Here is a 15,601-nt window from a genome sequence, read left to right on the forward strand (position 1 = left end):
GCAATCGGATGATGGCAGCTTCAAGTCTCCTAAGGGGACTATTAAGTAAAGCAAAAGGTGAAGTGAAAAATATATTCACATCGCTTCACTTTTTGCTCAATTAAAAATAAATTCCACATATTTAGTGTCGCCGCGTTCAGAAACAACAGATCTAGGAAAAAACGGGAAGAAAAACTGAAAACGGAAAAGAAAAAAAATATCTGGAAAATCGCCGGAGGTGAAGGAGTTAAAATAAACAATGAAATAAATAAGAAAAAAAACAAACAAAAAAAAAACCAAATCAATGGTGTGATTGAGAAGGCTGCAGACTACCACCCCCATCATCACATGGAGCCATGGACTGTGCTATATCCACAATGACACTGCGCCCTCTGGCGGTCATTGCCCTCATCACCGCCTCCAGCCTTAGCTGTTCATACATCACACTGCGCCCTCTGGTGGTCACTGCCCTCATCACCGCCTCCAGCCTTAGCTGTTCATACATCACACTGCGCCCTCTGGTGGTCACTGCCCTCATCACCGCCTCCAGCCTTAGCTGTTCATACATCACTGCGCCCTCTGGTGGTCACTGCCCTCATCACCGCCTCCAGCCTTAGCTGTTCATACATCACTCTGCGCCCTCTGGCGGTCACTGCCCTCATCACCGCCTCCAGCCTTAGCTGTTCATACATCACTGCGCCCTCTGGTGGTCACTGCCCTCATCACAGCCTCCAGCCTTAGCTGTTCATATATCACACTGCGCCCTCTGGTGGTCACTGCCCTCATCACAGCCTCCAGCCTTAGCTGTTCATATATCACACTGCGCCCTCTGGCGGTCACTGCCCTCATCACCGCCTTCAGCCTTAGCTGTTCATGCATCACACTGCGCCCTCTGGTGGTCACATGGACATGACGTCACCGCCTACGCTGACTGTTGTGTCCCTCTCCGCGCTCCGTACAGTCCGGAAGCTGCTTTACTTCTCGGTCAGACAGCCGCACTCGTGGGTTGTGAGTACACCCGCATCACCCGGAGATGAAGCCCAAGAAAAAACAAGGTGAGACCCGGGAGAACAGCTGCGTTACCTCCTGTACTAATCATATGTGTCTATCCCTGCTCCAGGGGCTGCTGCACCACAGCCCCCATCATCACATGCAGGCAGGGCATGCTGGGAGTTGTAGTCTCACAACTTATTTTACTTTTCAGAGACCAAAAACCAGTTCAGGCATTAACTCCTTCATAGCCGGAGATATTTTTTCCTCTTCCTTGTGCAACAGTGTGAACTTGATTGAGAACTTTCTTGTTTACATCCACACGTACGTCACAGCTGAAGGTTTGTTACAATTGTAACCAGCCCCACGACCTTGTAAGCGTCCACAGCTCGTACTGATACATATTTCATACGCTGACACATTGTAACAAACCATCAGGACAGAAAATGTGTATTCCTGATGTGTTCAGCTGATACATTGTAACAAACCCTCCACTGTGATCTGCCCTGGTCTCACACTGGATGTAAATGAGAATGAGCGGTCAGTGTCAGACCCTCCTCTCAGCCCACAGAGCCGGGGGTCTCGTTACTGTACGCGTCTCATCGTGTTGTGTCGTCCCCCGCACAGGAGACGTCAGCCATGCCGAGCTGATGATGATGACCATCGCCGACGTCATCAAGCAACTGCTGGAAGCTCACGAGCAAGGGAAGGACGTGAACCTGAACAAGTAAGGACCGCACCGAGTGTGGAGGCCGGAGAGGACGGTGTGTCTGTAGGAGGAGGCGGGAGAGGACGGTGTGTCTGGAGGAGGAGGAGGCGGGAGAGGACGGTGTGTCTGGAAGAGGAGGCGGGAGATGACGGTGTGTCTGGAGGAGGAGGAGGCGGGAGAGGACGGTGTGTCTGGAAGAGGAGGCGGGAGATGACGGTGTGTCTGGAGGAAGAGGCTGAAGAGGACGGTGTGTCTGTAGGAGGAGGCGGCGGGAGAGGACGGTGTGTCTGGAGGAGGAGGCTGGAGAGGACAGTGTGTCTGTAGGAGGAGGCGGGAGAGGACGGTGTGTCTGTAGGAGGAGGAGGCGGGAGAGGACGGTGTGTCTGTAGGAGGAGGAGGCGGGAGAGGACGGTGTGTCTGTAGGAGGAGGAGGCGGGAGAGGACGGTGTGTCTGTAGGAGGAGGCGGGAGAGGACGGTGTGTCTGTAGGAGGAGGCGGGAGAGGACGGTGTGTCTGTAGGAGGAGGCGGGAGAGGACGGTGTGTCTGTAGGAGGAGGCGGGAGAGGACGGTGTGTCTGTAGGAGGAGGCGGGAGAGGACGGTGTGTCTGTAGGAGGAGGCGGGAGAGGACGGTGTGTCTGTAGGAGGAGGCGGGAGAGGACGGTGTGTCTGTAGGAGGAGGCGGGAGAGGACGGTGTGTCTGGAGGAGTAGGAGGCGGGAGAGGGCGGTGTGTCTGGAGGAGGAGGAGGCGGGTGAGGATGGTGTGTCTGTAGGAGGAGGCGGGAGAGGACGGTGTGTCTGGAGGAGGAGGCGGGAGAGGACGGTGTGTCTGTAGGAGGAGGAGGCGGGAGAGGACGGTGTGTCTGGAGGAGGAGGCGGGAGAGGACGGTGTGTCTGGAGGAGGAGGAGGCGGGAGAGGACGGTGTGTCTGGAGGAGGAGGAGGCGGGAGAGGGCGGTGTGTGTGAGGAGGAGGAGGCGGGAGAGGTCGATGTGGCTGAAGGAGGAGGAGGCTGAAGAGGACGGTGTGGCTGAAGGAGGAGGAGGCGGAAGAGGACGGTGTGGCTGAAGGAGGAGGCGGGAGAGGACGGTGTGTCTGGAGGAGGAGGAGGCTGAAGAGGACGGTGTGTCTGGAGGAAGAGGAGGTTGAAGAGGACGTTGTGTCTGGAGTAGGAGGAGGTTTAAGAGGACGGTGTGTCTGGAGGAGGAGGAGGCTGAAGAGGACGGTGTGTCTGGAGGAAGAGGAGGTTGAAGAGGACGTTGTGTCTGGAGGAGGAGGCTGAAGAGGACGGTGTGTCTGGAGGAGGAGGACGGTGTGTCTGGAGGAGGCGGGAGAGGACGGTGTGTCTGGAGGAGGAGGAGGCGGGAGAGGACGGTGTGTCTGGAGGAGGAAGAGGCGGGAGAGGACGATGTGTGTGAGGAGGAGGAGGAGGAGGTTTTCTCATTGTCACAAGCACGAGAAGTTTTGCTAATTTTATTTTTGTTCAACGAGGATATCTCTGATGCTAAGAACAGGGTCAGATCTTGAGTTTTCGGTTCTCGTCCCTGGACCGTCGTCCGAGGAAAAACTGTCTAAAAAGTAAATCTAAGAAACGATTACAAGAAACCGCAGGAGAACGATCGCAGTAAGTAGAAGAAATAACTACTGTGCGAGACTCCGCATCACAGGAACCTCAGCGCCTAGAACACGTGGTCAGAGCGAGGCCCGGACTTCACATTACATCCACAGGATGAAGAGTGTCAGGTATAAACGAGCAGAGAGCAGGTGTGAACGCTCCTATAGATGGTCAGAAACACAAGCATGATGGGTAAATGCTCAGCTCCTCTGTGCCTGCGCATCGCAAGTGTTATCGGGTCAATGCAGCGGCAGGACAAAGTATTTTGGTGAACTAGCAAGGAAAAAAAGCAGCTCACCCTTGATGGAAACCAGGTAAGTTTCTGGTGTAGAGAAGTCCGGAGTCTAGTGGCAGCCGGACTTAGCCTCACCATCAGAGGCCCTAGTGAAGACCCGGTAGACACATAGTTACGCCCCCTCGTCTGATGGTGTTTGCTTCCGACATACAGCTTGCAACAAAACAGTGATTCTGGGGTCGTATTCCTGTTCTGATAGTGTTTCTGGGGATGTATACATGTAGTGATGGTTGTTCTGGCGATGTATTCATGTAGTGATGATGGTTCAGAGGATGTATACATGTAGTGATGGTTGTTCTGGTAGTGTATTCATGTACTTATAATGGTTCTGATTATATATTCATGTAGTGATGATGGTTCTGGGGATGTATTCGTCACCGGAACTATCATCCATATATAAAACCGAAATAATAATCTCTATGTAAATAGAACATCAGTGGCAGAGGAGTATGGCACTAGAACCATCATCACTTTATAAATAGGTCACTCTAATCACCATTAATACATGATTACGTCACCAGAACCATCATCAGTACATGAATACAATAGAGAAAATAAGTATTTGGTACACCGCTGATTTGGCAAGTTTTCCCACGTACAAAGAATGGAGAGGTCTGTAATTTTATCATAGGTACACTTCACCTGTGAGAGACACAATGTAAAAACAAAATCCAAAAAATCACAGTGTATGATTTTTACATTAATTATTTGCATTTTATTACATGAAATAAGTATTTGATACAAATGAAAAACAGAATTTAATATTTGTATAGAAAACTTTATTTGCAGTTACAGACGTTGGACGTTTCCTGTGGTTCTTGACCAGGTTTGCACACACTTCAGCAGGGATTTTGGCCCCCTCCTCCATATAGATCTTCCCCAGAACTTTCAGGTTTCTGGGCTGTCGCTGTGTAACATAGAGTTTCAGCTCCCTCCAGAGGTTTACTATTGGGTTCAGTTAAGTAAATAAGGCAGCACACTGCAGCGCTAGAACATACAAACTTGAAAAACGAAATTTGAACTGCATTACTGCACTAGAAATATGAAAAATGAGAGCTTTTAGCGCATAAACATGGCCAATTTCATGTGTACCTGGTAGCCCCTTTACGGCATCTCTCTTATACCAGGTCCTAAAACTTGCCTTACCTCGCTGAGAATAAACGTCTCCATCTGAATGGGTACATGCGAAACCTCCTCTTAGACTAGAATTCTCTCTCTCTGTGGAGGGGTATTGGACCTGCTGTAATTAATACACCTGTAGGCTAGGAGGCGGAGTGCACGATCAGAAGGCTAAAGAATACATTTCAAAAACCTGACCTGCACATCCAAACATAGACTCAGTGTGAACAGGTGCTGAACCTAGAGTCGCCAACTCGTATATAGTTAAGTAAATAAGGCAGCACACTGCAGCGCTAGAACATACAAACTTGAAAAACGAAATTTGAACTGCATTACTGCACTAGAAATATGAAAAATGAGAGCTTTTAGCGCATAAAAATGGCCAATTTTGTGTACCTGGTAGCCCCTTTACGGCATCTCTCATACCAGGTCCTACGCTTGCCTTACCTAGTTGGCGACTCTAGGTTCAGCACCTGTTCACACTTAGTCTATGTTTGGATGTGCCGGTCAGGTTTTTGAAATGTATTCTTTAGCCTTCTGATCGTGCACTCCGCCTCCTAGCCTACAGGTGTTTTAATTACAGCAGGTCCAATACCCCTCCACAGAGAGAGAGAATTTTAGTCTAGTAAGAGGTTTTCACATGTACCCATTCAGATGGAGACGTTTATTCTCAGCGAGGTAAGGCAAGCGTAGGACCTGGTATAAGAGAGATGCCGTAAAGGGGCTACCAGATACACATAAAATTGGCCATTTTTATGCGCTAAAAGCCCTCATTTTTCATATTTCTAGTGCAGTAATGCAGTTCAAATTTCATTTTTCAAGTTTGTATGTTCTAGCGCTGCAGTGTGCTGCCTTATTTACTTAACTATATACGAGTTGGCGACTCTAGGTTCAGCACCTGTTCACACTGAGTCTATGTTTGGATGTGCAGGTCAGGTTTTTTAAAAAATACTATTGGGTTCAGGTCTGGAGACTGGCTAGGCCACTCCAGGACCTTGAAAGGCTTCTTACGGAGTCTCTCACAGTTGAAGTGCACCTACGATAGAAATTACAGACCTTTTCATTCTTTGTAGGTAGAAAAACTTGCAAAATCGGTAGTGCATTAAATACTTATTTTCCCCACTGTATATCACTAGAACCATCATCAGTGCATGAAAATGTTTCCAGAACCACCATGAGTACATAAATACAAATCCGAAATGCTCATCCCAGTATGAATACATCACCAAAACCATTATTAGTACATGGATATGAAACAAAAATCATTATCAGTACATGAATACATCACCAGAACCACCGTAAGTACTTGACTATAAGGGCAAAGCTTAGTACAGTGATCAGGTGCATGATTTTGTATGATAGTCACCACAGCTGCCCATACAATATGATGCCCACAACAGCTCCCCAATATACGATATGTCCACCATAGCCCCCTGTATAGTATGTGCACCACAGTCCCCTCATGTGGCAAGAGGTAGCGACCTAGGCAGGTGCCTACCCCTAGTCCTGGCCCTGGATCAGTGCACTGAAGTGTTATCAGCAGTCAGTGCACTGAAGATTCCTCCATTCTCTGGAGGTGTTATCAGCAATCAGTGCACTGAAGATTCCTCCTCCCTCTGGAAGTGTTATCCGCAGTCAGAGCACTGAAGATTCCTCCTCCCTCTGGAAGTGTTATCCGCGGTCAGTGCACTGAAGATTCCTCCTCCCTCTGGAGGTGTTATCCGCAGTCAGTGCACTGAAGATTCCTCCGCTGTTGTGAATTCTGTGGCAGAGCTCCCTCCTGTGGTCACAAGTAGTACTTCGGCTGATTCTCTCTGTGAGCTTCCGTTGGTGGAGGGAAGTGGTCCTGCGGCTTCTGAGTTTCCTCTCTCAGGTGTTGTGGTGAGGTCGTTAGGGGCTGCTCTACTTAACTCCACCTAGTGCTTTGATCCTGGCTTCCTGTCAATGTTCCAGTATTGGACTTGTTTTCCTCCTGGATCGTTCCTGTGGCCTGCTGCTCTGCATAGCTAAGTTTTCCTTTGCTATTTTGTTTGCTTTTCTTCTGTCCAGCTTATCTATTTGTTTGCTGGAAGCTCTGGGACGCAGAGGGTGTACCTCCGTGCCGTTAGTTCGGTACGGAGGGTCTTTTTGCCCCCTTTGCGTGGTTTTTAGGGTTTTGTGTTGACTGCAAAGTTACCTTTCCTGTCCTCGCTCTGTTCAGAAAGTCGGGCCTCACTTTGCTAAATCTATTTCATCTCTACGTTTGTCTTTTCATCTTAACTCACAGTCATTATATGTGGGGGGCTGCCTTTTCCTTTGGGGTATTTCTCTGAGGCAAGGTAGGCTTATTTTCTATCTTCAGGCTAGCTAGTTTCTCAGGCTGTGCCGAGTTGCATAGGGAGCGTTAGGCGCAATCCACGGCTGCCTCTAGTGTTGTTGGAGAGGATCAGGGATTGCGGTCAACAGAGTTCCCACGTCTCAGAGCTCGTTCTATGTTTTTGGATTATTGTCAGATCACTGTATGTGCTCTGACCTCTATGTTCACTGTGGTACTGAATTGCCTAATCATAACAGTACAGGAAGCCAAAAGTACTAATGATTCTCAATAGAGGGAAAAAAGAAGTTCTGAGACCATTTTTTTTTTCTCTGCACTGTGTTTTGCCTTTTTTTTCCCCTAGACATTTGGGTGGTTCAGGACACAGGTGTAGCAATGGACATTAGAAGTCTGTCTTCATGTGTGGATCAGCTCTCGGCAAGAGTACAAAAGATTCAAGACACTATTGATCAGAAATCTATGTTAGAACCAAGAATTCCTATTCCTGATTTGTTTTTTGGTGATAGAACTAAGTTTCTGAGTTTCAAAAATAATTGTAAACTATTTCTGGCCTTGAAACCTCGCTCCTCTGGTGATCCAGTTCAACAGGTTTTGATCATTATTTCTTTTATGCGTGGCGACCCTCAGGACTGGGCATTTTCTCTTGCGCCAGGAGATCCTGCATTAAGTAATATCGATGCGTTTTTCCTGGCGCTCGGATTGCTGTACGATGAGCCTAATTCAGTGGATCAGGCAGAAAAAAATTTGCTGGCTCTTTGTCAGGGTCAGGATGAGATAGAGGTATATTTTTAGAAAGTGGTCCGTGCTCACTCTATGGAATGAATCTGCGCTGGCAGCTATGTTCAGAAAGGGTCTCTCTGAAGCCCTTAAGGATATCATGGTGGGATTTCCTATGCCTGTTAGTTTGAATGAGTCTATGTCTTTGGCCATTCAGATTGGTCGACGCTTGCGTGAGCGTAAATCTGTGCACCATTTGGCGGTATTACCTGAGCTTAAACCTGAGCCTATGCAGTGTGATAGGACTTTGACCAGAGCTGAACGGCAAGAACACAGACGTCTGAATGGGCTGTGTTTCTACTGTGGTGATTCCACTCATGCTATCTCTGATTGTCCTAAGCGCACTAAGCGGTTCGCTAGGTTTGCCACCATTGGTACAGTACAGTCAAAATTTCTTCTGTCCGTTACCTTGATCTGCTCTTTGTCATCGTATTCTGTCATGGCATTTGTGGATTCAGGCGCTGCCCTGAATTTGATGGACTTGGAGTATGCTAGGCGTTGTGGGTTTTTCTTGGAGCCCTTGCAGTGTCCTATTCCATTGAGAGGAATTGATGCTACACCTTTGGCCAAGAATAAGCCTCAGTACTGGACCCAGCTGACCATGTGCATGGCTCCTGCACATCAGGAGGTTATTCGCTTTCTGGTGTTGCATAATCTGCATGATGTGGTCGTGTTGGGGTTGCCATGGCTACAAGTCCATAATCCAGTATTAGATTGGAAATCCATGTCGGTGTCCAGCTTGGGTTGTCAGGGGGTACATGGTGATGTTCCATTTTTGTCAATTTCGTCATCCACCCCTTCTGAGGTTCCAGAGTTCTTGTCTGATTACCGGGATGTATTTGATGAGCCCAAGTCCGATGCCCTACCTCCGCATAGGGATTGTGATTGTGCTATCAATTTGATTCCTGGTAGTAAGTTCCCAAAAGGCAGATTGTTTAATTTATCTGTGCCTGAGCACGCCGCTATGCGCAGTTATGTGAAGGAGTCCCTGGAGAAGGGGCATATTCGCCCGTCATCGTCGCCATTAGGAGCAGGGTTCTTTTTTGTAGCCAAGAAGGATGGTTCGCTGAGACCTTGTATAGATTACCGCCTTCTAAATAAGATCACGGTTAAATTTCAGTACCCCTTGCCATTGTTATCTGATTTGTTTGCTCGGATTAAGGGGGCTAGTTGGTTCACCAAGATAGATCTTCGTGGTGCGTATAATCTTGTGCGTATTAAGCGAGGCGATGAATGGAAAACTGCATTTAATACGCCCGAGTACCATTTTGAGTATCTAGTGATGCCATTCGGACTTGCCAATGCTCCATCAGTGTTTCAGTCCTTTATGCATGACATCTTCCGAGAGTACCTGGATAAATTCCTGATTGTGTACTTGGATGACATTTTGATCTTCTCAGATGATTGGGAGTCTCATGTGAAGCAGGTCAGAACGGTTTTTCAGGTCCTGCGTGCTAATTCTTTGTTTGTGAAGGGATCAAAGTGTCTCTTTGGTGTGCAGAAGGTTTCATTTTTGGGGTTCATCTTTTCCCCTTCTACTATCGAGATGGATCCTGTTAAGGTCCAAGCCATCCATGATTGGACTCAGCCGACATCTCTGAAAAGTCTGCAAAAGTTCCTGGGCTTTGCTAATTTTTATTGTCGCTTCATCTGCAATTTTTCTAGTATTGCTAAACCATTGACCGATTTGACCAAGAAGGGTGCTGATGTGGTCAATTGGTCTTCTGCTGCTGTGGAAGCTTTTCAAGAGTTGAAGCGTCGTTTTTCTTCTGCCCCTGTGTTGTCAACCAGATGTTTCGCTTCCGTTCCAGGTCGAGGTTGATGCTTCTAAGATTGGAGCAGGGGCTGTTTTGTCGCAGAGAGGTTCTGATTGCTCAGTGATGAAACCGTGCGACTTCTTTTCCAGGAAGTTTTCGCCTGCTGAGCGAAATTATGATGTGGGCAACCGAGAGTTGCTGGCCATGAAGTGGGCATTCGAGGAGTGGCGTCATTGGCTTGAAGGAGCTAAGCATCGCGTGGTGATATTGACTGATCATAAGAACTTGACTTATCTCGAGTCTGCCAAGCGGTTGAATCCTAGACAGGCTCGTTGGTCGCTGTTTTTTGCCCGTTTTGACTTTGTGATTTCGTACCTTCTGGGCTCTAAAAATGTGAAGGCGGATGCTCTGTCTAGGAGTTTTGTGCCCGACTCTCCGGGTTTGTCTGAGCCGGCGGGTATCCTCAAGGAAGGAGTAATTGTGTCTGCCATCTCCCCTGATTTGTGGCGAGTGCTGCAAAAATTTCAGGCTAATAAACCTGATCGTTGTCCAGCGGAGAAACTGTTTGTCCCTGATAGGTGGACGAATAAAGTTATCTCTGAGGTTCATTGTTCGGTCTTGGCTGGTCATCCTGGAATCTTTGGTACCAGAGAGTTAGTGGCTAGATCCTTTTGGTGGCCATCTCTGTCGCGGGATGTGCGTACTTTTGTGCAGTCCTGTGGGATTTGTGCTCGGGCTAAGCCCTGCTGTTCTCGTGCCAGTGGGTTGCTTTTGCCCTTGCCAGTCCCGAAGAGGCCTTGGACACATATCTTTATGGATTTTATTTCATATCTTCCCGTTTCTCAAAAGATGTCAGTCATTTGGGTGGTCTGTGATCGCTTTTCTAAGATGGTCCATTTGGTACCCTTGTCTAAATTGCCTTCCTCCTCTGATTTGGTGCCATTGTTCTTCCAGCATGTGGTTCGTTTACATGACATTCCAGAGAATATCGTTTCTGACAGAGGTTCCCAGTTTGTTTCGAGGTTTTGTAGAAGGACGTAGATCTGGGGATTTATTATGATGGAATATAGGCTGAACTGGATGGACAAATGTCTTTTTTCGGCCTTACTAACTATGTTACTATGTTACTATGTTACTATGTTACTATGTTACTATGTTACTATGTTACTATGTTTTGGCGAGCTTTTTGTGGTAGGATGGGCATTGACTTGTCTTTTTCCTCGGCTTTCCATCCTCAGACTAATGGCCAGACCGAACGAACCAATCAGACCTTGGAAACATATCTGAGATGTTTTATTTCTGCTGATCAGGATGACTGGGTGTCCTTTTTGCCTTTGGCTGAGTTCGCCCTTAATAATCGGGCCAGCTCGGCTACCTTGGTTTCGCCATTTTTCTGCAATTCTGGGTTCCATCCTCGTTTCTCTTCAGGACAGGTTGAGTCTTCGGACTGTCCTGGTGTGGATACTGTGGTGGACAGGTTGCAGCAGATTTGGACTCATGTAGTGGACAATTTGACCTTGTCCCAGGAGAAGGCTCAACGTTTTGCTAATCGCAGACGCTGTGTGGGTCCCCGACTTCGTGTTGGGGATCTGGTTTGGTTATCTTCTCGTCATATTCCTATGAAGGTTTCCTCTCCTAAGTTTAAACCTCGTTTCATTGGTCCGTATAGGATTTCTGAGGTTCTTAATCCTGTGTCTTTTCGTCTGACCCTTCCAGATTCTTTTTCCATACATAACGTATTCCATAGGTCATTGTTGCGGAGATACGTGGCACCTATGGTTCCATCTGTTGACCCTCCTGCCCCGGTTTTGGTGGAGGGGGAGTTGGAGTATATTGTGGAGAAGATTTTGGATTCTCGTGTTTCAAGACGGAAACTCCAGTATCTGGTTAAGTGGAAGGGTTATGCTCAGGAAGATAATTCCTGGGTCTTTGCCTCTGATGTCCATGCTCCCGATCTTGTTCGTGCCTTTCATGTGGCTCATCCTGGTCGGCCTGGGGGCTCTGGTGAGGGTTCGGTGACCCCTCCTCAAGGGGGGGGGGGGGGGGGTACTGTTGTGAATTCTGTGGCAGAGCTCCCTCCTGTGGTCACAAGTGGTACTTCGGCTGATTCTCTCTGTGAGCTTCCGTTGGTGGAGGGAAGTGGTCCTGCGGCTTCTGAGTTTCCTCTCTCAGGTGTTGTGGTGAGGTCGTTAGGGGCTGCTCTACTTAACTCCACCTAGTGCTTTGATCCTGGCTTCCTGTCAATGTTCCAGTGTTGGACTTGTTTTTCCCTGGATCGTTCCTGTGGCCTGCTGCTCTGCATAGCTAAGTTTTCCTTTGCTATTTTGTTTGCTTTTCTTCTGTCCAGCTTTATCTATTTGTTTGCTGGAAGCTCTGGGACGCAGAGGGTGTACCTCCGTGCCGTTAGTTCGGTACGGAGGGTCTTTTTGCCCCCTTTGCGTGGTTTTTAGGGTTTTGTGTTGACCGCAAAGTTACCTTTCCTGTCCTCGCTCTGTTCAGAAAGTCGGGCCTCACTTTGCTAAATCTATTTCATCTCTACGTTTGTCTTTTCATCTTAACTCACAGTCATTATATGTGGGGGGCTGCCTTTTCCTTTGGGGTATTTCTCTGAGGCAAGGTAGGCTTATTTTCTATCTTCAGGCTAGCTCGTTTCTCAGGCTGTGCCGAGTTGCATAGGCAGAGTTAGGCGCAATCCACGGCTGCCTCTAGTGTTGTTGGAGAGGATTAGGGATTGCGGTCTGCAGAGTTCCCACGTCTCAGAGCTCGTTCTATGTTTTTGGATTATTGTCAGATCACTGTATGTGCTCTGACCTCTATGTCCACTGTGGTACTGAATTGCCTAATCATAACACTCCGCCCTCTGGAAGTATTATCAGCAGTCAGTGCACTGAAGATTCCTCCTCCCTCTGGAGGTGTTATCCGCAGTCAGAGCACTGAAGATTCCTCCTCCCTCTGGAGGTGTTATCCGCAGTCAGTGCACTGAAGATTCCTCCGCCCTCTGGAAGTGTTATCAGCAGTCAGAGCACTGAAGATTCCTCCTCCCTCTGGAGGTGTTATCAGCAGTCAGTGCACTGAAGATTCCTCCTCCCTCTGGAGGTGTTATCCGCGGTTAGTGCACTGAAGATTCCTCCGCCCTCTGGAGGTGTTATCAGCAGTCAGAGCACTGAAGATTCCTCCCTCTGGAGGTGTTATCAGCAGTCAGAGCACTGGAGATTCCTCCTCCCTCTGGAGGTGTTATCCGCCGTCAGAGCACTGCAGAGAGCACAGAAAACAAAGGTGAAAAGTTAAAATGGCCACAGGTTGCATTTAGTATGCAGGGATGGTGATAGGAAAATGTATCTAGTCTAGTGGGAAAAAGGGATTGTGCCTCATCTCACACATTAGTGGTTCTTACATTTACTATGATCGTTCACCTGTTATTTTCTCATACTTATTTCTTTTATCTCATAAATTTACTTTTGCCTCAGTTATTTTTTGTGGAGGAATTGTGGATCGTAACATTACAATCCAATGTCTCTTTTTTTGGGGGGGATTACACAAGAATAAATATTGTACAGATTACCAGTGATCGTAAGATTCCCTAAAGAAATAAATAAGCGATCCGATAATCGCCTCCCTATTTTAATAAAACATTTTCTGAATAAAAGTAAGATCATTTATGATTTTTTTAATTTATTTTTTTTAAATATACCTTTGGGGCTTTTTCCTTATCAGCTGCAGTGACAAAAAAATATATAACTTTAACCCCTTCATGACCCAGCCTATTTTGACCTTAAAGACCTTGCCGTTTTTTGCAATTCTGACCAGTGTCCCTTTATGAGGTAATAACTCAGGAACGCTTCAACGGATCCTAGCGGTTCTGAGATTGTTTTTTCGTGACATATTGGGCTTCATGTTAGTGGTAAATTTAGGTCAATAAATTCTGCGTTTATTTGTGATAAAAACGGAAATTTGGCGAAAATTTTGAAAATTTTGCAATTCTCACATTTTGAATTTTTATTCTGTTAAACCAGAGAGATATGTGACACAAAATAGTTAATAAATAACATTTCCCACATGTTTACTTTACATCAGCACAATTTTGGAAACAAAATTTTTTTTTGTTAGGAAGTTATAAGGGTTAAAATTTGACCAGCGATTTGTCATTTTTACAACGAAATTTACAAAACCATTTTTTTTAGGGATCACCTCACATTTGAAGTCAGTTTGAGGGGTCTATATGGCTGAAAATACCCAAAAGTGACACCATTCTAAAAACTGCACCCCTCAAGGTACTCAAAACCACATTCAAGAAGTTTATTAACCCTTCAGGTGCTTCACAGCAGCAGAAGCAACATGGAAGGAAAAAATGAACATTTAACTTTTTAGTCACAAAAATTATCTTTTAGCAACAATTTTTTTATTTTCCCAATGGTAAAAGGAGAAACTGAACACGAAAGTTGTTGTCCAATTTGTCCTGAGTACACTGATACCTCATATGTGGGGGTAAACCACTGTTTGGGCGCACGGCAGGGCTTGGAAGGGAAGGAGCGCCATTTGACTTTTTGAATCAAAAATTGGCTCCACTCTTTAGCGGACACCATGTCACGTTTGGAAAGCCCCCGTGTGCCTAAAAATTGGAGCTCCCCCACAAGTGACCCCATTTTGGAAACTAGACATCCCAAGGAACTTATCTAGATGCATAGTGAGCACTTTGAACCCCCAGGTGCTTCACAAATTGATCCATAAAAATGAAAAAGTACTTTTTTTTCACAAAAAAATTATTTTCGCCTCAATTTTTTCATTTTCACATGGGCAGTAGGATAAAATGGATCATAAAATTTGTTGGGCAATTTCTCCCGAGTACGCCGATACCTCATATGTGGGGGTAAACCACTGTTTGGGCACTCGGCAGGGCTCGGAAGGGAAGGCGCGCCATTTGACTTTTTGAATGGAAAATTAGCTCCAATTGTTAGTGGACACCATGTCGCGTTTGGAGAGCCCCTGTGTGCCTAAACATTGGAGCTCCCCCACAAGTGACCCCATTTTGGAAACTAGAGCCCCCAAGGAACTTATCTAGATGCATATTGAGCACTTTAAACCCCCAGGTGCTTCACAGAAGTTTATAACGCAGAGCCATGAAAATAAAAAATAATTTTTCTTTCCTCAAAAATGATTTTTTAGCCTGGAATTTCCTATTTTGCCAAGGATAATAGGAGAAATTGGACCCCAAATATTGTTGTCCAGTTTGTCCTGAGTATGCTGATACCCCATATGTGGGGGTAAACCACTGTTTGGGCGCACGGCAGGGCTCGGAAGGGATGGCACGCCATTTGGCTTTTTAAATGGAAAATTAGCTCCAATCATTAGCGGACACCATGTCACGTTTGGAGAGCCCCTGTGTGCCTAAACATTGGAGATCCCCCAGAAATGACACCATTTTGGAAACTAGACCCCCAAAGGAACTAATCTAGATGTGTGGTGAGGACTTTGAACCCCCAAGTGCTTCACAGAAGTTTATAACGCAGAGCCATGAAAATAAAAAAAAAAATTATTTTCTCAAAAATGATCTTTTAGCCTGCAATTTTTTATTTTCCCAAGGGTAACAGGAGAAATTTGACCCCAAAAGTTGTTGTCCAGTTTCTCCTGAGTACGCTGATACCCCATATGTGGGGGTAAATCACTGTTTGGGCACATGCCGGGGGTCGGAAGTGAAGTAGTGACGTTTTGAAATGCAGACTTTGATGGAATGCTCTGTGGGCGTCACGTTGCGTTTGCAGAGCCCCTGATGTGGCTTAACAGTAGAAACCCCCCACAAGTGACCCCATTTTGGAAACTAGACCCCCAAAGGAACTTATCTAGATGTGTGGTGAGCACTTTGAACCCCCAAGCGCTTCATAGAAGTTTATAATGCAGAGCCGTGAAAATAATAAATACGTTTTCTTTCCTCAAAAATAATTATTTAGCCCAGAATTTTTTATTTTCCCAAGGGTTACAGAAGAAATTGGACCCCAAAAGTTGTTGTCCAGTTTCTCCTGAGTACGCTGATACCCCATATGAGGGGGTAA

At 46.6% G+C, this 15,601-nt stretch overlaps 1 protein-coding gene across 1 annotated transcript in view; it reads left to right on the forward strand.

Annotated features, from left to right (window-relative positions):
- Positions 1-908: 908 nt before the first annotated feature.
- The window catches only part of ELP3 (elongator acetyltransferase complex subunit 3), a 167,097-nt gene continuing 152,404 nt past the window's right edge, over positions 909-15,601 (forward strand). Inside the window, exons 1-2 of the mRNA XM_069728398.1 lie at positions 909-1,034; positions 1,597-1,696. Coding sequence (XP_069584499.1) covers positions 1,013-1,034; positions 1,597-1,696 — 122 coding nt within the window. The 5' untranslated portion in view covers positions 909-1,012. The remainder of the gene's footprint in view (positions 1,035-1,596; positions 1,697-15,601) is intronic.

This window comes from Ranitomeya imitator, chromosome 5 (genome assembly GCF_032444005.1).
Source record: "Ranitomeya imitator isolate aRanImi1 chromosome 5, aRanImi1.pri, whole genome shotgun sequence".
In the NCBI taxonomy this organism is placed as follows: Eukaryota; Metazoa; Chordata; class Amphibia; order Anura; family Dendrobatidae; genus Ranitomeya; species Ranitomeya imitator.